The sequence below is a fragment of the Trachurus japonicus genome, chromosome 4 (genome assembly GCF_045865225.1).
Source record: "Trachurus japonicus isolate A0001 chromosome 4, Traja_1.0".
In the NCBI taxonomy this organism is placed as follows: domain Eukaryota; kingdom Metazoa; phylum Chordata; class Actinopteri; order Carangiformes; family Carangidae; genus Trachurus; species Trachurus japonicus.
The window spans coordinates 26,829,290-26,854,251 of NC_140910.1; the positions used below are offsets into that span (position 1 = coordinate 26,829,290).

Here is a 24,962-nt window from a genome sequence, read left to right on the forward strand (position 1 = left end):
TCCTCCCCTTTTCCATCCTTCCTCACTCCCTCTGTCTGTGTTCACTGCTTTCATGCCTTTTGCTGCCCCGCTCCCTCTTTTCTTTTCCCCTTCTACACTTCCTCCTCCTCCTCCTCTGGTCTTAACCCCGAGCCGAACAAGCCAGCTTTGTCTCGTCTCCTTTCAGCCGTCTGGCCCTCAGCCTCATGCAAAATGTTCTCCAGGCCCCAGAACAAGTTCTTTGTCAACCTGGGAAACTCAAACACACACACACACACACCTACTGATGATGTGGGTCAAACTAGTAAAGTCGGCTTTTAAAAGCAGCGTGCTGGTGTTGTTTGGATGTGGATATGCATGTAGAGAGAGAATCCAGTCTAATTAGTTCCAGACAGCTTCTAGAAACACAGCTTCAAGTATTTTAATTGGCTAAGTCTGGAGGGGGAGGGGAGGGGGGCAGCAGGGAGGGAGAAGGGGAGAGTGAATGATTAACAGTGTCTACCTTTTTGTCCACTGTCATTTTGACAAATGAAAGTTGAATGCTGAATAAGAGGATGAAAGGGTGGGTTTAAAAATGAAGTAATCTGTCATCGGATCTGTCTGGGTGCTGCAGAGACAACTGATGCTGATTTCAAAACAAAACAAACAGTAGGAGGCCAAACTGTCTGAAATGCTACTCAAAACCTTTTTAGCTGATCTACGGCCTACCAAAAAACACAATCGGCCTAACAAAAAACACTGAATTACAATCACGGTCCACACAGAACTGAAACCACTGTGCTTACGAAACAGCCTACGTCATTTAATTTAATTGAGTAGTTACAGTATGTAGAAAATGTACTGAATGTGAATCATATGTCAGTTTATTGTACTTTAACGAAACAGTTCTTCATGTCAGCGGTTAAACAGAGTGAGATGATTACTGTATATGACTGTTTAGCTCTGTCTGTACAATGTGTGACTCAACAACTCCCATGTAGACAAAGACCATGGCACTAAATTCTTCTAAAGTCTTGTCCTGTGTTTATTTTTCCTATCTACATTTGATGACTTACTCACAGTGTTGGGGAGACTAGTAGTTAAACTCCATTCAGATTTTGTGCTGCGTCAAGTATTTCAACTACTTTTTGGGTCATTTTTTGTGGTAAAACTACAATTTTGGCCAATGCCACTGCTCACGTGTTGTGTCGACAAGCGATTCTTCCCCGGCATCTAGTGCTATAGTGCCTCTGAAGTTCCTGTCATGGGTTTTAACATTGTTGTTCAAGACACACCCATCTAGAATATGTCTACCTCTTTTGTATATTTATTACATTTTTTTGTTGACTGGTTTACATTTCTGATTTACAAGTGGGTATTGGGGTAAGATTTTCATTTCCTCTTTATATTACCCAACATGTCTATAGATTAGCCAACAAACGTGGACGATACAAAAACAAAACACAACTTGACCGTGTATTCGTGTGGATGGCCCCTAGGCCATGTTTCCTTTAGCTTTACACTTGTTTTAGCGGCAGGCTGGTGATGCCTTCGTGTCTTCCTCACCTGAGTCTTGCAGTTCAGGTCGTCAACTTCCTCTGCGTTTGACATGTTTCTTCTCTGGTGACAGCAGCACAATAAACTCACAATAATCCACAGCAAAGCAAAATATATTCACACAAAGTCACAGTTGTGGTTGGTGAATTAACAGTAATTTACATCCTTATAATAAGTACGCACGGTTAGTTTAGTTTGTTATTAATTTCAAAAAAGTAAAGAGGATCAAAGAAAGAACCTCTGAACTTCAATTCTCCTATTTCTCTGCAATTTATCAACTATTTCACTGATATTTCAGACTCATTCTCCCATACATTCATATAAAGTATGAAGGTTGTAAAACACAACCTCACAGACGCGCACACCTACATAACTAATGTAATAACAGTTAAGATATTAAAGGGATAGTTCAACATTTTGGAAAATTGGCCCATTGCCATAATCCCTATAGTCATAGCAGTAGGTTCATTACCTTTAATTGTCAGTGTTACTTTTTGTTATTTTTTGGGCAGAGCCGCGAGCTGCTCAAAGCTACGCTACGGAGGCTCATGGGATTTCTTGGTTTCCCAGAGTAGGAGTCCTACTTGTTGTATTTTAGTTGTGTTTTTTTTTGTACAATGAAAAAACATGTGAAATGAAATTTTCAGATGTCTTACATGTTTTTGAAGCCAAAATTAAAATGGATAAATCACTGTTTTTCTTGAGAGACTCTCTTTCACAAAAATGCATTTTTCTCAGCTTTCTAGAAAAAAAGTGGTCTTTTTGGTGCAACCCGGCTCTATTCAACTTAAAGCAGAAGTAAGTGGTCCGGTCGTTTTGGCTAATGCTGCGTTCCAGGCAGGCTTTTGAAACCGTAAATTACAGCTTCAAGTCACGACTTACGACTTTGTAGCGTTCCAGGCAACCCACTCGTGTTTTTCCGACCTGTTTTACCTGTGAAAGTCACTATAACGGCCACTCGTAACTTCCGACCCGTGAACTCGTACCAGATCGAACTGGTACGACTTCACAGGTCGGAAAAACACGAGTTGCCTTGAACGCACCATAACGTCTTGTCAGCCGATGGAGTTAGCAGCCCCCGTCCTCGTCCCTACGTCACCACATTCAGGCGCATCCCTTGGCTGCACACACAGCCCTGCATGCCGTTCTCTCTCCTCATTGGATAAAACTTGTAGGATACGAGAAAAGTTTTCTCCTCGGCTCAGAGCAGAGCAGAGTGACTGACAGACCCGTGTTTCGGTCCAAACACTCTATGTAAGTGATTGCTGTCGGAAGATATAACTATATAAGACTTATATTAACACAAAAATATCGCTTACTTCTGCTTTAAGATATATCAAGAATGAAACAAGGTACAAACAAATGTTTTTTTCCCTAGTTAAATAGAGAGTCTCCTCTTTCCTTTGAGCTATTTTGTGTTTTCAGAGTCATAGTACAAAATATTCTGTGGGTCTTGAAATATTACTCAAAATGTCCCAAAACGCTGGCACACAGCACTGACCATTTTAGGGCTGGGACTCAATGAGTTAAACAAGCAGTCACACACACGTCAAGATCTTTTTTTTTCTTTTTCTTTTTTAAAAAAAGGAAGGTTTCCAGCAGTTATTTTTACACAAAGTGGTGTTTTAATGTTTGACAGATTTTATTTTATTCCTTCATTTCTGGGATTGGTAAAAAAAAAAAAAAAAAAAGATCTGTCAAAGTGTACACAAAATGAAAAGAAATATAGTACATCTTAAAGAAAATATACTGCATGGTATTAAAAATATTGCTTGATAAATATCCGTTTATTTGTTTACACTACTTAAACAATCATCCAGAGAATCTAATATAACTATCTCAAAAATAAATCCATTTCTGATAAATATTATTTCAGCAACACTTTGTTAGACAGCTATAAAGCCACATGATGCTACAGTATGACACCAGCCACAATTAGGAGAATGTATACAAGCTATTGCTAACAAAGATTCATAAGCATCCAAATCTAAAGGTTTGATCATAATTTATTCATGACGTGTAAGACGCCCCCAAAACATAAGAAGTCTGTTATAGCTCTAAAGTTGTAATTATTACTTTATTTTTTACACACTTTTCCCCCTACAGTTCTTAGAGACTGAACTGAAACCAGTTCTGTTACGGACGCTAAAGAGTGGAGAAGACGAAACACACAACTCATATGATGGTATTTCTTCTGAGTCCAGTGTACATTAAAAAAAAAAAAAAGAGGATCTGTGCTATTTCATTAGGAGACACCGGTGGTTTTGCACTCCGGCTTGGAGAAGGCGCTTTGGTTGATGGCGTTCTTGGCTGCGACCCTGACGCAGTAGGTGGTCCAGGGCTTGAGATCAGTCTCTACGTAGTAATCATCTTCCACGGTTCTCACTCTCGGCGGCTCAGCAGCCTTTTCCTCCGTGGTGACAACTGTGTACTCGGTTGCACCGCTCACCGTCGTCCACTTCATACTCAGGGAAACTTCACTTACTGTTACACTCAGCAACTTCGGCGTTTCAAGTTCTGAGAGAGAGAGAGAGAGAGAGAGGAACCGGTGATGAATATGCAGTCGGATTTGATTGATTAATGTGTATAACACTCATCTATAGTGTCGTAGGGATGTTACGATTACTTGTTTTCACAATTAATCGTGGTATTATTTTAAGTTATGTTTGATTATTATGCTGCAGATGTGCGCCAAAATAAAGGTAATTGCACAGATACTGGTCCATTTAACTAACGTAACATTGAATTGGTAGGAATTTAAATGTTAGCGTGTCATTTGTAATTTAAAAAAACAAAACAAAACAAAAAACGATTAAAATAAACGTAAACATTTGGTATAAATAACAATTTATGACCTGAATATTTCAAACACTTCCCCTCAGGGGATTAATAATTGGTCATATATTATATGACATAATAAATACTTGAAATATTTTGTTTAAACAATGAGTAATGTAATTATATTTTGAATATATTTGATTTTACACACTCATAGTGTTGTGAAATTAATTAATGCATAATAATCGTAATACTGTGATTATTTCTCTGACAATAATTGTACCAAGAAAATGTATAATCGTGACATGTGTAATACAATATGTAATATATAATAACATTTGTAGTTACCTCTGTCTAAATGGGCGTAGACTTGAGTGGCCCTCAAATCTCTTCTTCTGCGAGCATTTACTGGACCTAAGGAAGATAAGAACAACATCTTACAAACGGATTTCAAACCATAGCACTATATAATACTAATATATTTCTACTTTAATGGGAAAACAAGTCAAATACCATCTTGACATTAGTAAAAACATGAGCTATCAGCGTTTATTCTGGTGACTTTTGACTTTTCTAGATTACATACAGTAATAAACTACAATTACTTCCAGAGCAATGAGGTTGTCAGTAACTCATCACATTAAAAACCTATACTTCGGAGCGAGTCCTGTGAGTCTGACCTGTAATATTTCTGTTCGGGTTGCTCTCTCCCACATCGTTACTGGCCGTCACTTCAGTTGTACTGGCGTTGAAATCGGTCAGCTGACAGGAGAGCGTGGTGGTGCTGCAGAGCTCCATGCGGCTTCCTCCTTCTGTACTGTAGACGGTGTAGCTGGTGGCGAACACTGACGCGTCCCAGGACAGCGAAGCAGACCGTTCGCTGCCACTGTACATCACATTCTGTGGAGGACAGGGGGCTGGGAGGGAAACAGAGAAAATACTGTTAACAAATAGAGAGACAAGTGTTTTATTTTAATAAGACTATAATTTTTTGGGTGAATTTGCTTCTGTTTTTGATCTTTGAAAAAAAAAAAAAAAAAACAGGGTCTGAGAGTCAGTTAATCTTGCAACAACGTCTGTGGCCAAACACGCCTTGTTTGTGTATGGAAATTTCTGAAAAACAGTTTTCTTAAAAAACTGTAAATTTCAATTTCTACACATAAAGTTATAGGAATTTCACATTAAAGCAGAAGTAAGCGGAATGTTTGTGTTAATCTAAGTCTTAAATAGTTATATCTTCCGACAGCAATCACTTTTATAGAGTGTTTGGTCTGAAACACGGGTCTGTCAGTCACTCTGCTCTGCTCTGAGCCGAGGAGAAAACTTTCCTTGTATCCTACAACCTTTATCCAATGAGGAGAGAGAACGGCATAAAGGGGCGGTCCTCTCTGTGTGTGCAGCCAAGGGATGCGCGTGAATGTGGTGACGTAGGGACGAGGGCGGGGACTGCTAACTCCATCTGCTGACAGGAAGTTAGCCAAAACGACCGGATCGCTTACTTCTGCTTTAATTACAACACTGAATGAGTATCATGAAGTTAGTTACCTGTGATTCCACTGTAGGCGCTGGAAGGTGCGCTGACCCCGACCGAGTTCCTGGCGCGTACAGTGAGGTTATAAGCTGTGCTGCAAGGCATCGGGAACTCAAAGTATCTCCTGGGCAGCCAGTAGGAAGTGACGTGCATCTGGGTCAGCGGGTCGTTATCGATTCGACCGGTTACCTCTGCCAGGTACTCGACATCAGAGCAATTGACGCTGTCCCATGACGTCCTGGCCCAGTAATTTTGGCCGATCTTCTGCATCTTGACTTTGAGAGTAGTCGGTGGACACGGCCCTGAGGAGGAAGGAAACTTACTTTTATAACAGGGATTTCTTCAGCAGGAAAACTACATGTTTCTCTTAGGCCCCAAAAAGTGTTGTTATGATTGTACTAGAGCTGCAACAATTAATCGATTAATCGAACAATAAGCAATTATTACATTAATTGTCAACTATTTTGATAATCGAATAATCGGTTTGGGTAGTTTTTTAAGAAAAAAAGTCAAAATTCTCTGATTTCGGCTTCTTAAATGTGAATATTTCTGGTTTCTTTGTTCCTTAATGACAATAAACTGAATATCTCTTTGGTTTGTGGACAAAACAAGACATTTGAGGACGTCATCTTGTGGTTTGGGAAACACTGATTGACATTTTTCAACCTTTTTTTACATTTTATTGACCGAACAACTAATTGATTAATCGTTTAAATACTCAACAGATTAATCGATGATGAAAAATAATCGTTAGTTGCAGCCCTAGACTGCACAATGCAATGACTCAGATTATATATTTACCTGCTCCCGCCTCCAGAGATTCACTGAACGAACTGTTGCAGACGCCGTCAGAGGCCTCTATGGAGAAATTGTACTTTTTGCCGCACTCTAGGCCTTCGAGGGTGCAGGGGGATTCGGTGCTGTTACAGTAGAGCATCTCTCCATCCTTCGCTCGAGCGCAGCCAAAATACTCCACGGCGCCCTCAGTGGCGTTCCAGGACATGACGGCGGAGTTCGTCTCGCAGTCAAAATCCACGGCGAGGACAGACGGCTCACAGGGCACTGAGGGGAAAGAGAGAGGAACTCCTGTCAGAGACTCAGGCATGGAGCTGGGCTGCAGTTTATAGATGTTGAGGACAATGTTGTCTCAGCCTGTTATAGTATATCAATAAAATCAACACAAACAGGAAACGCTACTTTTTTAACAGCCAAACAATAATTAGTAATGAATTATTGCATGAAATTAAAGCTTTCTCTTTACAAGATACAATTTCACATTTTATCAATTAACTGATTGTTTTGTCAACTCAGTGTCAAATAATAATAATAATTCCTGTGTTCTTGATACTGGGGTTTGTGTCTGTTACAGGGTATCTGTCATTTTTATGTTTTTATGTTCTTGTCTACTGCAAAACTACTTGCCCCCCTGGGGGACATAATGAATAAAGTTGAAGTGGAAGTTGAATAATTCAGAAAAACACACATCTTGCATTTGTTTTGTCTGAAAAAATGGCCCCAGTCCTAAAGATTCAGACAAAGTCAAGAACATCTGAGAATCAAAGCAAAGTATTGATAATTTTTTGGTTGAAAAATTACCAAAAATGATTTAACAATTGTTGTTGATCTTCTATTCAATCCACTAACTACTTTTAAACTTTATCACTCATAATCATTTGCATTTACTTATCAAATCAAAACTGATGCAACAGTGAAAATAAACTTGATCAAACTGATCTGAAGTGAAAAGTGAAACAAACACAGAAAAAATAAAGTCTCATTGTGTCCCGACCTGTTCTGAAGGACGACGTTCTGGCCTCGCTGGTGCAGTTGTCTCCCCGGGCGGTGATGCTGATGCTGTACCACTGGCCGCAGTGCAGATCGACCAGGGTGAGGTTGTTCACCGAGGTGTTGAAGCTGGAGACGCTCCCGTCCATATCTGTGGCCGTCAGATGATACGACGTGGCCACGACGGAGGGCGCCCACGCCACCGCCGCCCCGCGCTCCTCACAGAGCTGCATCACCGTCACGTCGTCTGGTACACAGGGAGCTGGAGGAGGCAGAGTCAATTAGTTTAAGGCAGGGTTATTATAGTTAACTAAAACTAAGACTAAAACTAAAACTAGCAGTGAAAAAATAATTTAGTAAACTGAAATAAAAATAAAAATGCAAAACTAACTAAAACTAAACTGAATTGCAGATAACATCAGCTCAGTTTTAGTTTTCTTAGATATGTCTAAAGTTGCAGTAAGAAAACGCCACGGCTCAATATGGAACGACTTGGAGTACAGTACGACCCACAGGTAGGTAAGAGTGAATGTAGGACTGATGGGAACATTATGGGATGCAACTTAAAGGTAAAAATCCCACAAATTTGGAAGGTCATCTTCAGAGGTCTAAGAGACATTCTCCTAAAACCTGAAAAACTAAAACTAAGACTACAACGAAATAAAAACGAGTTAATTCCTCAAAGATAAAAACTAAACTAAAACTGTTTAATGACTTGTTGAACTAACTAAAACTAAACTGAAATAAAAAAGCAAACTAAAAAAACCAAATAAAAATAAAAACTAATGAAAATTTTAAAACTATAATAACCTTGGTTTAAAGTTTTGATCTTGCTAAAAAAAAATTGTCATTAATGAGATGCAAACAAGAAAAAAGTACCTGTTTTAATCTTCTTCGGTGGACTTCTGAGGCTGCTGCACTTGTCAGAGGAAGCTGATACGATGATGCTGTATTGCATGCCGCAGCTGGCGTCCTGGAGTTCACAGAAACTGGAGGAGCTGTTGCAGGAAATTATGCTTTGGTCGTGACCCTCGGCGGTCACCAGGTAGAGGGGCGTGTCCAGAGTGATCTCCCACTCAACCAGGATGGTGTCGCTGTGGCACTGTGTCACTGCACTGATGGACGTCAGAGCACAAGGACCTAGAAGAGGAGTTGATAATGAGACAACGCTGTATTTCCACTGATGTTACTTTCATTCTGACTCTGACTTGTACAACTTTGTACATTAAAATGCATGAAGTTACTCATATATCTCAACACAGGAGCTCAGAGTAACTTCTACACCCTGTCCTGTAACACTAAACCTATTAAATGCTTGTTTTCCTACACAAATACCTGCCGTTTTTACTCTAATCTTTACTTATTGCGAGGTATTGAAAAGTTTTATTCCTAAAAAATATTCAAATGAACAAGAGTCCACACCATTAATATGTAACAGCACCTTCAGTTTGCACATGCAAATTGCACATAAGAAGTATTAGGTGCACTTGTTGTTGTTGTTCCTCTTGTCGGGACTGTTTTTCTACAGTTATTTGTAAAACAGAATATGATTGTTTTATATGATAATTGGAAAATTACAAATAAAGTGTTTTTTTTTTTTTTTTAAAACACCTCTACTACTGCTAACTGTTACTTTTAGTTTTGTATTTTTGTATTACTATATTATTATTGTTACTCTTTAGTTGTCTTTCTGTTTTTGTACTTTTTGTGACAATAAACACTTGAATCTTGAAATGCATCACAGTTTTGCAGCTCAACAGTGTTTCATTTCAAAGGGTTGAGCCAAGAACGAGGAGATTTGTGCCCAACAAGATTTAGAGTTTGGTTGATGCAGATGCGTCGTGTGGTAAAACACCAACTGGATGATTTTGGAATCAAAGATAATAAACTCTTCACATAGTTAGTATCTATAATCCTGTTGAATACCTGTTTCGAGGTCGAAGGTGCTGCTGTGATTACTGCTGCAGTGTTTGTTGCGAGCAGTGACGTGGAAAGTGTAGAGCGCCCCACACTTCAGATCGGGGACGTTACAGGGAGAGGAGGCGGAGACGGAGCTGGAGTTGTGTCCGTTCTCCCCCTGGGCGTGAACGTAGTAGCTGAGGGCTCCTTCTGCGTCGTCCCACGTCACCCAAGCCGAGTTCGTCACGCAGTCCAGGTAGCCGTTGACGTTCCTGGGCACACATGGGACTGTGGAGGAGGGGGAAATGGAAAAGACTGAGCACATAGATCGAGTCAAATGAAAAAAGATATACTGTATCAAGATCATATTCCAGAAAATGAACCTTATGTAGAAATACATTTAATTTCTTTTGATATAAACAAATACAAGTGTAACCTCATCAAGTTTTTAAAAAAAATTAAGTGTATCTCCAAAATATTGAACTGTTACTTTCATAAAACCTGATATAAAAAAGAAAAAAATGCTGTTTAAACATTTGTACTCTGTAGCTGCTGTTTCTTTCCTTTGCTATTCATCTTATATTTGATGGTCGCTTTCATTGTGTTTCAACTTACACTTGACACCCTATTGGTTAAAAACGTTGTTAGATGAGTTGTTCAGACGTGTTAATTGGCATAATCGTAACACAACTGCGTTCAGGCAGGTTAAACTACATATTTATACCTGCATGATCAATGGATCTGAACAAACAGATGCATTGATCCAAGGGTGTACAGTACCTGAGGAGGTCTGTACCACAGGACTCTTCTTGCTCTCACAGCCGTCCCGTACAGACAGCACAGTAACGTTGTACGTCCGTCCACACGGCAGGTCGTTGATGGTGCAGGCGGTGCCGGTCGAGTTACAGTAGAGTCTCGCCATCGTGTTGCTTATCGCCGCCACGTGGAAGTACTGAGCGTCAGGGTTTGGAGACCAGGACACGGTGATGGCATCTTCTGCACACTGTGATTCAACAGTCACGTTCTGGGGTTCACAAGGCGCTGAGGGGAGAAAAAGAGAGGAGAGACTGGCAAGTTAAAGGGATAGTTCAGCTTTTTTGACAACAGTGTACTGCCTGTGGCTCAGTGTAGCGCGATGCACCGATGTTTCTCAGTGGGGGGGAGCAGAGACCTTTCTACTGCAGGTATTATACTTAAAGGGACAACGAGGAGTTTCTATTTGGTTATAAAAAAGTCTCACGTTAATGTGGATGAATCTACGTTACCCACACTTGTTAATGGGCCCATTTTCGATAAATATATTGTTTTGTCTCTATCGTTATTTTGTTATTATTAGTGGTGGCGGAGATGCTGGTCGAGCCGACCAGCATTTCTTTACTTTCGGTTTCGTGGCGAGTCATGAGAACAATGCCGCCGAATCGCCGTTTATGGTCAGAACTACGACGGTATGTGATCGTCTTCCAACCTCTGACTTTAATTATTGATGTATGAAAACATGAGTCCGTCTTGCGCCGGTCAAAGAATTTAATGGTGCGCGTGGAGGCTCATAAATGTAGTGTGAAAACGCTTCGCTTTTCCAAAACTCCTCGTTGTCCCTTTAATGGCCATTTGTACCTCATACAACCCCAGTCCAAAAAGGCGGAAATATCCCTTTAAGTCACACTGAGGTAAGACAACTTTTAGACTCTGCCAATCTAACGATAATAAGATTTATTTACAGTACCTGTCCGCACAAAAGCCTTGTCGCTCTCCTTGCTGGAACAGGACTCATCCTGGCCGAACACGCTCACGTTGTAGGTCTGTCCACACTGCAGGTCCGTCAGGTCGCAGAAGGTCACCGTGTTGTTACACTCAGTCCGGTGACGACCGTCTGCTGTGACACCCACCGCCAGATACGACACTGCACCACTGGCTCGCTCCCACGTCACAGCGGCAGAGTTCGAGCGGCACCGCAGAGACGCCTTCACGTTGGTGGGTGTGCACGGCACTGGGGGAGAGAAGAGGGGACGGAGGAGGAAGGTGTTAGATAATCATCCTTTAGAAAGAAGAGAACACATCGAATCCTTTCTGAAGTCTAAATTAAAACAGTGACAAAAGGTGTTGTTTGTGGTTGTAATACACATAATAAGGTTTTGCATATAAAAGTCTGAGAGCCTGAGAGGAAACAAGGGCAAAGATCGGTATTATCCAACTTGGTAATAGAGGTGATGTAGGGCAACCTGGAAGGCAGCATCAACCTTATTCTCTATAACACCGATAGGTTGTTTGCATCAGCTTTTGGATTACTGCAGAAAATAAACTTGAATGAATGAATGAATGAAGGCTTTATTTCATGTGAATGACATATATCACACTTGAAGTACTTTGGTTGATACAACGCTGACATATTTTTGTTCTGCAGGATAATCTTCACAAATAAACACTAAACTGAACTTCATTTAACTTCATCTAGAGAAAGGAAAGCAATAATTTATTTGCCAGCATCTGGCCAAAATGCAAAGTAGAGAGAGGAGTGATGAACCGTTATTCTGGACAGTACTATACTTTTATATCATTCTGTGAACTCAGCTGTAAATGTGTAAAAACAGAGACAGAATAAGCTCAAACAAAAAAACTCAACTCATGGACAAACTGCCCTTTTTCATACTAAAATAATTACCAGACTGCAGGTTGAGTTGGGCGCGGCTGTTGTCACACTCTCCATCCAGAGCCGTCAGCGTCAGGTTATAGAGCTGACCACAGTGCAGGTTGGGAAGCTGACAACTGGTTTCGTTGCTCATGCACTCGGCCTTGTGGCCATCGGGCCCGAAGGCCTGAACCGTGTAGGAGGCGGCGCTCTCGTCTTCCTCCCACGACACCACACCTGTGTCGTTGCTGCAGATCATCTCCGCGGTGACCCCCTGTGGTACACACGGCACTGCAGACAGACAGACAAACAGGGCTTTAATATAACATGCAATATGCTTTACAGATTTTTAAAGGGATACGGCAACATTTTTTTTCGTGTCTTGCCTCACTCCCGAGTCGATGACCAGCAGATAGACACCATCCTTTCGACTGTGCGTGCAGTAACAAGGGAGATAGAGCCGTATCGCCCGTAATTAGCTTAGCTCAAACGCTGGAAGTGTATAGGTAGTGTTAGCCTGCCTCCTACCTGAGCCAAAATCAGCAGTCAGAAGCTGATTTCATTTTAGCTCTAAACTCTGTAAATATATCACTTTATCGACATTTCAAACATTTTTAGGCGAGAAAGTAGCAGTTTAGATTAGCAGTGTGTCGTTAATTTGTCTAAATACCAGCTGTTTACAATTTTGTTCGGACGAATTCGGCGCTACTCAAGCTAGCCGTTGTGACCAACGCACTTCCGGTTACTTTCACAAAATAAAACACCTGTTGCCCTTTACATAAAGAAGTGCTTTTACTTTGAAATAGGAAGCTAACCTACCCTCGATGTAGCTAGCTTGAACCAAAATAAACCGTCTTTGCTTGAACCCTCCGTTTTGACTGATCTTGTCCCATTAGCGGCATTTGACCGCTTAAGATGCCTTACAGCTCTGAGACGAAGATCGGTCCGTTTAGAGTTGCTGAAGAGTGTTTCTGATGACTTTAGGTGGAGGCAGGCTAACACTACCTATACACTTCCAGCGTTTGAGCTAAGCTAATTACGGGCGATACGGGCTCTGTCTCCCTCGTTACTGCACGCACAGTCGAAAGGATGGTGTCTATCTGTTGGTCATGGACTCGGGAGTGAGGCAAGACACGTAAAAAAAAAAATGTTGGCGTATCCCTTTAATAAAGGTGTAAAAGAATTAAATCTTGATCTTACATGTGCTGATGTCGACAGCCGAGCTTCCAGCGCTGCTGCACATCCCGTCTGAAGCACTGACACTGATGGAGTAGTTGTGGCTGCACATCAAGTCGGTGAACAGGCACGTTGAGACGCTGCTGTTGCACGTCGAAGCATAACCGCCGTTGCCCTGGGCGACCGTGGTGTACGATGTCGCCCCTCTGCTCGGCTCCCACGACACGGCCACGTCTCCAGATTGGCAATCCACCCGGGCCTCCACCCGCTGTGGGACACAGGGCACTGAGAGAGAAATAGGAACCTTGTTTAACGATCCAGGGTCAATATTTGTCCAATAATCATCCATATAAGGAAATAACCAACACTGATAAAAAAAAAAGAAAACACGACACAACTACTTTGCTCAAATCAGTTTCATGCATTTAGTGTCTAAAATCACAAATATGGAATCTGTAAAACCACCAAAAATTGTTATTTATTTCACTTTTTAAGTCAAATAAAACACTTTTATATTTCAGATATTTCCAAATATGATTTTAAATGATGCGCAGTAATGACATCTATCACTGTACCTGCTTGTAGCTGGGTGATGTTGCTCTGTGACACATTGCACACGTCGTTAACGGCAATGACACTGACGTTGTACGTGAAGCCGCAGACCAGGTCTGGGAGGACGCAGGACTGTGACGTCGTCTCGCAGGCGGATTCGTGTCCTTCCGCGCCGAACGCTTGGACGATGTAGGAGTCGGCCCCACTGCTCGGCTGCCACACGACCTCGGCTGTGTTATTGTCGCAGTCCACGACAGACACAACGTCCTGAGGAGGACAAGGCACTGGAGGAGAAAGTGAGAGGAGAGAGGTGAGGTCACTGAGCCAATGAAACAGAGGTAAAAACTCATCTGAAAACTGAGACATGACTCCAATGACCCCTCTGACTATTACTGTTAGTTTCAAGTCTACTGTTTATATGTACGACCCAATATTTAGTTTTGTATTCAAATTCATCATGAATTACACAATCTTTTTATAAGGAGCAGATCATTTGAGCTGAAGTCTTTTGTTTTTCACATTAGAGATCTTCATCTGTTCCACCATCTGTTCTTGTTTTACTTGACCCGAGAGCAGCATTTGATACAGCTGACCATGCAATTCTCCTGGACAGACTTCATACCCTGGTCGGCCTCTCTGGTACAGCTTTTTAAAGGGATAGTTCAACATTTTGGAAAATTGGCTCATTGCCATAATCCCTATAGTCATAGCAGTAGGTTCGTTACCTTTAATTGTTGGTGCAAGCTGTTTTTAGATCGGCGGAGCAGAGCCGCGAGCTGCTCAGAGCTACGCTACAGAGGCTAATGGGGTTTCTTGCTTTCCCTCATCAAACTCATCAAATACACAATCCAACAACTCCAAAACGCTCTGGTGGACAAGTTGTGACCTGCACATTCACCACGCTATGAGATAATAACAGAACGTTACGAGACAGAGTTGTTTTAGAGGTAAATTCATGAAAACCAAAACCGCTGATGCGCGTTCCCGTCTGGGGCAGTTTTTCGTTTCAGTTAGTCTCTGCATTTACCTCGAAAACAACTCCGTCACTGATAATTAAACTTCGGACAGAAAAACTATTCGGGATCAAAACATTATTTGTGTACTTCCGAATAACGTATTTGGGTTCGGGTACATCCCTGGTATGTGTATGTGTGTAAATGTCCTCTCTCTTTTTATTATTATTCTTTTTTTATCATGTAAAGCACTTTGAGCTGCTTCCTGTATGAAAAGTGCTCTACAAATAAAGTTTGATTGATCGAGAGCTCACCTGATTCCACCTGTAAGCTGTAGCTCTGAGGGCTGCTGCACATCTCATTTGAGGCCACAATCACCACATCGTAGATCTGACCGCACTGCAGGTTCATCAGCTCGCAGTTGGTGTAGTTGGTGTTGCAGGAGGACACGAGGCCGTCAGAGGAGCGCGCTGTTGCGTTGTAGTCCACGGCTCCTTCGGCGTAGTGCCAGTCCAACAGCGCCGTTTTGGTGTAGCAGTCGAGAATCACTGAGCCGGGAGCGGGCGTGCAGGGGACTGACGGAGGGAGAACGGCATTAAGTCAGTGACTAGAGGAGATGTAGGGCGAAGTCCAGTTCCTATCTTAACCCTCAATCTCAAAAATGTGCACTCCCTCAAAGTGCTAGTGCTCGATTCTCAGAAGGTTAAGTTGAGGGACAAGGTTAAGGGCTGTATAGCCTCAATATTGAGATTCTCCGACACCACCCTTGGGAGCAAGGGCTACTCAGAATGCAGTAGGATTAGGAGATTTTATGGATTATTTACCTCATTGTTCCATAACAATTATTCTTTATTTTACGATCTTTTGTCAATAGCCGGCCGGTGGAGACAAGCCATGTTGCGATCGTTTAGTTACAAAATTGTCATTTTTCTCGGTGGTAATGTAGTCGTTAAGTTGTTTTATCAAGATACAGCCTACTACGTAAAATGCTTCCACCGATAATGTTATAAGATGACTGGGTTAATGTCATCTCCCGTAGCCGCAGAGTTATCTAACGATAGTTACAGCTGGTGTTTACCTTTCAATAAGCCATGGTATGCGGTGACTTTCAGCTGAATATGTCCGTGGTTGTGGTATTTATACAGATTATTTGTTTGAATATCAATTTATAACCAACTCAACTAACTTGTAGGCTACAAAAAAACTAATAACCAAAGTAATAACTGAAGGATAGTCCACAACAATTTCAAAAACATAGACCTGATGGACCCGTCGATGATAGCTGTGTTTGTGGCTTAGACTTGACAAAGGCCGAACAGGCCGAAACGTTGTCTAAAAAAACTCTCTGCAACTGGAGCTGAGTGTGCGGCGTTCCTCTTTTTCTTTCTTCAATTTTATCCATCGCCAGCACCTCCACAACCTATGGTGTGCGTTGTTTCTCATCTAAACTGGAAGGGTTAACAGTGTAAATATAAAAAAATAATAAACCAAGTCATAAAATAGCCCTAAACACTTGGTTTTGAGGGATACTAAGATAAAGGGTTGAGATTGAGGGTTAAGACAGTCCAAGTGAAATGCTGTGACTTCAGTTATTCTACCTGATAAGAACTGTGTGGCTGGGCTGGGCAGACTGGAGCAGACGTCGTCTTGCGCCACCACCTGGACAAAGTAAGACCGGCCGCAGGTCAGGTTGGTCAACGTGCACATCAGACCTGTGGTGTCGCAGGTGGAGACGTCTCCCCGTGTGCTCTGAGCCCGCGCTTGGTAGGACAGAGCGCCGTCGCTGGCGCTCCAGGACACCGAGGCTTCGTTCGCGGAGCAGTTGACCGTCACCTCCACATCGGTCGGGACACACGGCACTGGACACAGACAGGACAGGAGGAAACGGACAGTGAACATCTGATCTTCAGCGATATCTGCTCACAAAATATTCACTTAACTCATCATAAAAAAAAGTTTTCATTTACATTGCTCATCACCCACTTTCTTGCATTCATCAAATGCTCTAAAATATTTATTGTGTCACATTTTCACCAGTGATAATAATTTCCTTGCAGATGGCAATAAATTAAACAACAGCGTTGGAGTTTTATTTTATTTTATTTTATATATATAATTTTCAAACTTTACTTGAAAATAATATGCTTATGTTTCTCTTCCTTCACAGTGTAGTATATTCTAAGAAATACAAAGCTATACTCACTATATTGTAAAAATAAGGAAACGTGTGGGGTGAGAAACCTTTAAAAAAAAAAATTTTATTCTAAATTAGAAGGATCAGCTGACCGTCTGGTTGAGAGAGAGTGATAGGTCACTTCATCAGTTCAAACATTTAAAGCCACTTAAATCTTTGACCTAATATTTATACATATTGTTTAAAAGAGAAATTGCAATAACTGTCTTTCACTTTAAGTCACCCTTAAATCGCTTCCTCTTTGTTAAAGCTTGGAAATGTTGGTCTTTATATTCATATTCATTTGAGCTTATTCAATAATTTCATTCATTTTATGGCTTTGTCTGGTTTGACTTCTTCTTGAAACGCTTCAAACTGTTATTAATTATAGTTCGGTACTACATAGTCATTAGTTTAATGAACCATCATCACTGTATGTAATTCACCTGACTGCAGCATGTCGGCCTCGCTGGGGTCAGAGTCACACATCTCGTTGGAGGCGACCACGGTGACGGTGTAGCTCTGTCCACAGTCGATGCTCGGCAAGCCGCACTGGTCGCCGTCGGACGAGCAGGATCTCCATTGGCCGCTGTCCTGCGTCACCGTGGCAGTGTAGTAATCCGCCCCAGCCGAACCGGTCCACGACACCACGGCGATGTTAGCGAGGCAGTTCATGTAGCTGGAGACACCGGTGGGGGGGCAGGGCTCTGAGGGACACAGGGAGGTTAGACCGAGACATCACAGGGAATATGTGACCTGTATCTGGGACGAATTGTAATTTTGGATATGTAAATAAATGTGATAATGAATCATAAATATAATATAGTTGTTGTCGACTATAGTTTCTTTTTTTTCCAGATTCCATGTTATATATATACAGTATTTTTTTATTTTTATTGTTCAATTCAAGTGATAAACATAAAGACAGGAAGGACCTAACACCGCAACACAGCAGCCAAAAAATAAATGAATTGAGAAAAAGAAAGAAAGAGCAAAACAAGAGAAGCTGAAAAAATAAACATCAGCAGCCAAAGAGTAAAATAATTAAAACAGAACAAACCTTTCTCTTTTTTCCCCTTTTCCTTCATTTCACTTCCCTTCTCCCCTTTTTTTGTCCTCTTTTCCCACTCCCCCTTTCTCTATAGACTATAGTTACAACTATACATACATATATACTGTACTGTATATATATATATATATATATATATATATATATATATATACATACATACATATATATACACACTGTATACGCTATATGAACTGTAGTTTCTGAGTAAAAAAAAGCTAGCTGTCAAAGACAAACTTCTGTTCCCTTTGGTGTCAGACAAATAAAAGTTTCTATTCTATTCTATTCTAAACCTTAAAATTAATGACGCTAATCCCTGTACAGTAGGTGCGCTTGTTTTATGTGCTGCCCGTTTCTTTAAAAGTGATAATGAGAAACAAAAAGGTCGGGGTTAAGAAGTAAAAACCAACCGGACTTCATCTTCACAGGCCGACTGGGCTGGCTCGTGCACTCTGGGTCAACGGCCTCGACAGACAGGAAGTACTCTTCGCCACACTGGAGCTCGGAGATGTACGTCCAGGTGTCGTTGGTGCTGAGCTGCACTTTGTGACCACTGTTGGTCTCCGCGGTCACAATGTAATAGTCTACATTTTCAGTGGCGTTCCAGCTCAGCGAGGCCACCTTAGAAACACAGCACATTTTACATTTAGTTTATAACATAATGATAATTAAATTGGTTTCAAAACAAAAGTCACACATTGCAGGGTAAATATTCACCTTTATAGAGCAGTTCAGAGAGGATATCAAGTCCACTGGTGCACATGGCGCTAAAAGTAGGAAACAAAATGTTTAGTTGTGATTAGGATGGTAAACACAGCTGTATTCATAATCGATTCATCTCCGGATCATTATCTCACTAACTAATCTATGCATCATTTGTTTTATTAAATGTCAGGAAACAAATTTCTGTTACAACGGAGCAAAACAAATCTGATTTATTTGCTAATTTCTTTGTTTCTGACCTTTAAGATCATTTAGGATGTTCTATGGCATTTTACAGTGTGTTTAATCATTTTATGTGTGATATGTCAAAACACCCTAAAAATGTCAAAGACCTTTTTTATTTGTTTTTATTTTTTACTTTTTACTTTTCAGTCCTGTTTGGTCCTGCTTGTTTTATGTTGTCAGCTTTTGTTTTCTTTGTCTGTTATTGGTCAGTGTATTGTCAGTTTACAAATTGTGTATGTCATTGCCTGTTCCCATTAAATAATAATAAATAAAATAATCTGATTTCTCGACATTTGCACCAATAAAGTCATGTTTACCCATCCGTATCATGGTGCTGTTGCTCGGCATGCTGCTGCACATGTAGTCGATGGCCACGACGTTAACGGTGTAGATCTCTCCACAGTGCAGATCGTCCCAGGTGCAGCCGGTGGTGTTTGTGGCGCACTCGTGGGTGTGTCCGTCCTGTCCCGTCGCGATGGCCAAATAGGATTCGGCCCCATCGCTCATGGCCCAGCTGACCGAGCCCTGACTGGTCTCACAGGGTGTGTAGCTCTGGACGTGGATAGGGACGCAGGGACCTGAGGATGAGGGTGAGATGTTGAATCATCATGAATCCAAACACATGGATGCTGGTGGAGGAGAGACTGGCTTATAGTCTTATAATGTTTTTTGAGAAAGACTTATACCTCACATAAACCTGTTTTTTTGGTTTTTACAACTTCAACCGCCAAATGTGAAACATAGTTATAGTACTAGACAGGCCTCAGGAAACAACTTCACCTTGCCTTTACCTAGAACCAATGCACTCAAAAGGTCAGTTGTATACAACCACTTGATTACAACCACGGGAATGTCAAGTTTTAAAATGAAACTGAGAGCTGTGTTTCGTCATAATATTGTGTGGCAATAGACTACTATTAAATTATGTTAAGTTGAATTCAATCATGTTAATACATCTGCGTTGAACAACTTGGTACATTAATGCTTCAGGTTATCAGGGTTCATGTATACTCTTCTATAATCATGTAATTATTGTATAATCATGTAAAAAACTATATTATTCCTCTTGATCATGTTATATTTACATTGTACTATTTAATATGCATTTCTATACTCATGTTTATATTCAGGATAAATGATTTTATGTAATTCTTTGTATAAACACTGTATTGTTGGAATAATTGTTTGATTTAATGTGGACCCCAGGAAGAATAGTCTTCATCTTTATGAAGACTAATGGGGATCCAAAGAATACAATAAACAAAACAATAAACCCACATTATTTCATGAGACATAAATATAAAAGAGTCCCTGTACCTGTCTTGAATTGTTCAGGCAGACTCACGGCGCTGTCACACCGATCATCCCGGGCTTTCACAGTGAAGGTGAACAACTGTCCACAAAGCAGCTCGACCTCCACCGTCGTGTCGTTGGTTTGGAGCGACGTGCCGTATCCCAGGTCTCCTTCAGCGGTCACCATGTAACCTGTTGCTCCTTTAGCTGCCGCCCAGTCCAGCAACACCGTGTCATTGTAACACGACCCTTCGACTGTGAGGCCTGTTGGCTGGCACGGTTCTGGTGACGGGAGAGTTGGACACAAATGTCAAGTTACAACACAAAACTGTGCAGAGAATCGACAGCACTCTTAGTTAAAGCGATAGTTCAACATTTTGGCAAACTGGCCATAATCCCTATAGTCATAGCAGTAGGTTTGTTATCTTTAATTGTCGGTGCAAGCTGTTTTTAGAATGGCGGAGCGGAGTGGCAGGCTGTTCAGAGCTACGCTGCGGAGGCTAATATGATTTCTTGGTTTCCTTCATCAAACTCATCAAATACACAATCCAACAACTCCAAAACGCTGTTGTTGGATTATGTATTTGATGAGTTTGATGAGGGAAACCAAGAAATTCCATCCATTCTTGAGCAGCCTGCCGTTCTAAAAATAGCTTACACCGATAAGTTAAGGTAATGAACCTACTGCTATGACTATAGCGATTATGGCAAAGGGCCAATTTGCCAAAATGTTGAACTATCCCTTTAAGTGATTGCACTTTTTTTTAATATAAGGTGCACAGCAGCAGTACAGATAAGCAGACGCGTTTTGGCTAACAGCCGTCCTCAGCACTGATATTGTATGTGGGTGTGTCTCAGCAATTAAAAACTACAGGTAATCAATCAAGCCCATAACTAGTTAATTGATTGTTGATGATGATGCCCTGTACCTGTCTGGATCTCCACGGTGCTGCTGGCGTCGCTGTAACACATGTTGGCATAAGCGGTTACGGAGAACTCGTAGGTTTCCCCACAGTTCAGGTTGGGGAAGCTGCAGGTGGAGTTGGTGGAGTTGCACCGCAGAGTCGCCCCCATGCTGCAGGTGGCGGTGGCCAGGTACAGCTCCACTCCCTCGTCTTCCTCCCAGTGCAGGTTGGCCGTGCCGGTCCCACACTGCAGGTCCACGCCCACACGCTCAGGTTTACAGGGACCTGGACAAAAGGTTTTGTATGATTGAGGAGAAATGTTTGGTTCTGGTTTTAAAGGGATAGTTCAACATTTTGGCAAATTGGCCCATTGCCATAATCCCCATAGTCATAGCAGTAGGTTCGTTACCTTTAATTGTCGGTGCAAGCTATTTTTAAAATGGCGGAGAAGAGTCGTGAGCTGCTCAGAGCTACGCTATGGAGGCTAATGGGATTTCTTGGTTTCCATCATCAAACTCATCAAATACACAATCCAACAACTCCAAAACGCTCTGGTGGACAAGTTGTGACCTGCACATCCACCACGCTATGAGATAATAACGGAACGTTGTTTTTGAGGTAAATTCATGCTAAACCGCTGATGCGCGTTCCCGTCAAAGACAGTTTTTTCAGCAACAGTCTCTGCATTTACCTCGAAAACAACTCTGTCTGGTAACGTTCTGTTATTATCTCATAGCGTGGTGAATGTGCAGGTCACAACTTGTCCACCAGAGCGTTTTGGAGTTGTTGGATTGTGTATTTGATGAGTTTGATGAGGAAAACCAAGAAATCCCATTAGCCTCCATAGCGTAGCTCTAAGCAGCTCACGGCTCTGCTCCACCGTTCTAAAAATAGCTTGCACCGACAATTAAAGGTAACACTATAGGGATTATGGCAATGGGCCAGTTTGGCAAAAAGGATCAGCAGCTTGAGACGTTGCTCCACTCACGTGTGCTGAAGGTCACATTAGTGTGCATCTCAATCTTGCACTGGTCGTTAATGGACGTTAGGCAGACGGTGTACGTCTGACCACACTGCAGCTCCATCAGCTCACACCGGTTCTCTTCGGTCTCGCATGAGGCTCGGTCGCCGTCGGCTGCTTGGGCCATCACCTTGTAGGAATCGGCTCCACCGGCCAAGCTCCAGGAGACCACGGCTGTGTCGTTGTCGCAGTCAAAGTCAGCCGACACGTTTGCAACTGGACAGGGAGCTACAGACAGGACATGGATACAATGTCACCAATAACACTCATTAATTAAGCTGCACTTATCTTTACATTATGGTCCAAATCAGAGTTTACTTTGGGGAAATTTCAATTAAATTACAAAATTCGGGTGTTGAAGGGATACTTTCTGTAAAGACACACTCTAAGCTCTTAAAATCAGATGGGACAGAGCATTTCTATGCCATGTGTCCATACATCTGTATCCACCAGAATTTAAATGTAGACTGTGAATGCTTCTTCTACACCAACAAGGTGTCACCATTAGGCTTTGTTTGCTTTTGTTTCCTACCTAAAGCATTTACAAAGCCATTTTAAACACGTGTCGTCTATTTCTGAGCTTAGTTAGTAAAGATTAGTCTCACTTCTCTATTAACGCCCCCACTGGTGGTTCTTTTTCTAAACATGAAAATTTACCTTGTGTGTTTTCCTGAACTAAAACAGAGAGATGTAGAGGATGCGTTGTCCATACATGTGTTTTTGTAATATTTATCATTACAGTGCCTGTCAAATGGATTTACATAACGGAGAACCTGCAGGTAAAAAGCACCAGAAAAGGGAAGTAAACTCATACCTGTGGCCAGCAGAACAGTGGTGGAGGCGCTGCTGTTGTACGTCTCCCCGATGGCGACGACGTTGGTGTAGTAGACGATTCCACAGTGGAGACCGTCCACGGAGCAGAACGTGTCGTTGGAGTAGCAGGACAGAGAGTGGCCGTCGCGCCCGGCGAGATGAGCCACGTAGCCCACGGCGCCAACACTGGCCTCCCACGACACGGTGCCCATGTCGCTCCGACAGTCGACGTTCGCCTCCACGTTGTTGGGTGGGCAAGGCTCTGTGGGCAGAACAAAACGATGCACGGATGAAACACATACACATTTATGTTATCTATAAATCGACATATTTTATTTTTAAACATAACATCTGCATCTACAGATACTGTAAACATGACATTAAAAATGCCTCCTACATTTTTTAACTCATTTTTCTATGTTAATTTGTCTTTCTTTCTTTTTTCTTTTTTATGTTATGAATTTCTGTATTATCTTCTTACTTTGAAGACCACCGCTGTTGTTGTTGTTTTATACACAGGGCAGGTATTTTTATAAGCCTTTTTTGGCTTCTACCTCTCCTACACAATGTTTCATTTTACTATTTTAATTGTTTATGCAGATTATATAATGTGCAAATAAAAAACTAAACTAACTTAACCTTTCATACTTTTTCCAGACCCTAATTTCCAGACTTCTCTGTAAAAAACTTTTTAAATAATTTGTGACATTTGAGTAATTAGATGTGTATCATGTAAATAAATTATGCAATTAACTTTATTTAATTCTATTTATTGATTTTCCTTATTCTGAATTTGTATGCCATTATGTCACCAAATAATTTCCAGGAGATCGTAGCTATAAAAGAGCACCAAAAAAATATATATAAAAAATATATTAAAATACCTTGAAAACCTTTATATAATCTATATGCTTTGTGATATTCTCATCAGCTTTGGTACAGTTGTAGTCAAGGAGTTATTAAGCTATAAGGTTTAGTGACACAATCACAGCAGACTCATCAGAGACAGTTTGAGATATCCTGTTTGGGTTTTCTCACCTGTTACGATCATAGCAGGTTCAGTCGACATGGACACGTCTCGGCACACGTGGTTGTTTGCCGTGACACTGACGTTGTACATCTGGCCACATTTTAGATTATACAAGACGCAGTAGGTGTCGTTAGTGGCGCAGGAGACGCTGAGACCCTGCTCCGTTTCCCCCTCCACCGTGTAGTCATCAGCGCCCGCAGCCATGTCCCACAGCACCTGGCCGATCGACAGGCTGTACTGAGTGTTGATGTGTTCAGGGATGCATGGAGCTGGAGGAGAGGATGGAGGAAAGCGTGGAGGAGGGGTTAACAAAACAAAGATGGGATGAATATCAAAGATGCATTGATAAAATACAGATATAAGAAGAATATTACTTCTGAAAATACAGAAGTAATCATGAGTAAGTGGTATGGATTTTAGTTTTTAACACTTGGAGGAAGGAATCACTTCCTAATGTAAAACAGACAGTGAATAAAGACTTGTTGTTCATTTATTTATTAGACTTAGATATTTTGATTTCTAAAATCCTCAGTATAATATATACAGTTCTTTGTCCAAATGTGTCTCACAGAGAAGAAATGTACCAGTACATTAGTTTAACGATGAATAAAATCACTCTCAGATTCTTTTAATTTCTTTGGTAGCTGTGTTTTATTAGAGCAAGTGGAAACAATGATATCAATACAATGAGATCATTTTAAGGTATTTCCACCACAAACTGTGTTGTTTTTCCAATTTTTTTTCTTTTTCTTTGTTCTAGTTTTGTATCAAAACAATGACGCTTAATTAACTGATTTCTCACACAAGTTTATTTGAATTTATAGAGAAAAATACTTAATAAACTGCATGTTTTTGCAGTTTATATTGGTGGTGGATATCTTTTGGGGGCATCTGC

At 41.3% G+C, this 24,962-nt stretch overlaps 1 protein-coding gene across 1 annotated transcript in view; it reads right to left on the minus strand.

The window, feature by feature from the left end:
• Positions 1-3,140: 3,140 nt before the first annotated feature.
• Positions 3,141-24,962, minus strand: part of fndc7b (fibronectin type III domain containing 7b) — a 54,131-nt gene continuing 32,309 nt past the window's right edge. Inside the window, exons 35-58 of the mRNA XM_085775025.1 lie at positions 24,076-24,336; positions 23,039-23,299; positions 22,192-22,452; positions 21,228-21,488; positions 20,323-20,580; positions 19,323-19,583; positions 18,775-18,824; positions 18,468-18,678; positions 17,435-17,695; positions 16,414-16,674; positions 15,130-15,390; positions 13,886-14,146; positions 13,335-13,595; positions 12,168-12,425; positions 11,232-11,495; positions 10,289-10,549; positions 9,536-9,796; positions 8,489-8,749; positions 7,614-7,871; positions 6,626-6,886; positions 5,839-6,126; positions 4,974-5,210; positions 4,642-4,707; positions 3,141-4,032 (exon numbers count right to left, since the gene is read on the minus strand). Coding sequence (XP_085631151.1) covers positions 3,761-4,032; positions 4,642-4,707; positions 4,974-5,210; positions 5,839-6,126; positions 6,626-6,886; positions 7,614-7,871; positions 8,489-8,749; positions 9,536-9,796; positions 10,289-10,549; positions 11,232-11,495; positions 12,168-12,425; positions 13,335-13,595; positions 13,886-14,146; positions 15,130-15,390; positions 16,414-16,674; positions 17,435-17,695; positions 18,468-18,678; positions 18,775-18,824; positions 19,323-19,583; positions 20,323-20,580; positions 21,228-21,488; positions 22,192-22,452; positions 23,039-23,299; positions 24,076-24,336 — 5,816 coding nt within the window. The 3' untranslated portion in view covers positions 3,141-3,760. The remainder of the gene's footprint in view (positions 4,033-4,641; positions 4,708-4,973; positions 5,211-5,838; positions 6,127-6,625; positions 6,887-7,613; positions 7,872-8,488; positions 8,750-9,535; positions 9,797-10,288; positions 10,550-11,231; positions 11,496-12,167; positions 12,426-13,334; positions 13,596-13,885; positions 14,147-15,129; positions 15,391-16,413; positions 16,675-17,434; positions 17,696-18,467; positions 18,679-18,774; positions 18,825-19,322; positions 19,584-20,322; positions 20,581-21,227; positions 21,489-22,191; positions 22,453-23,038; positions 23,300-24,075; positions 24,337-24,962) is intronic.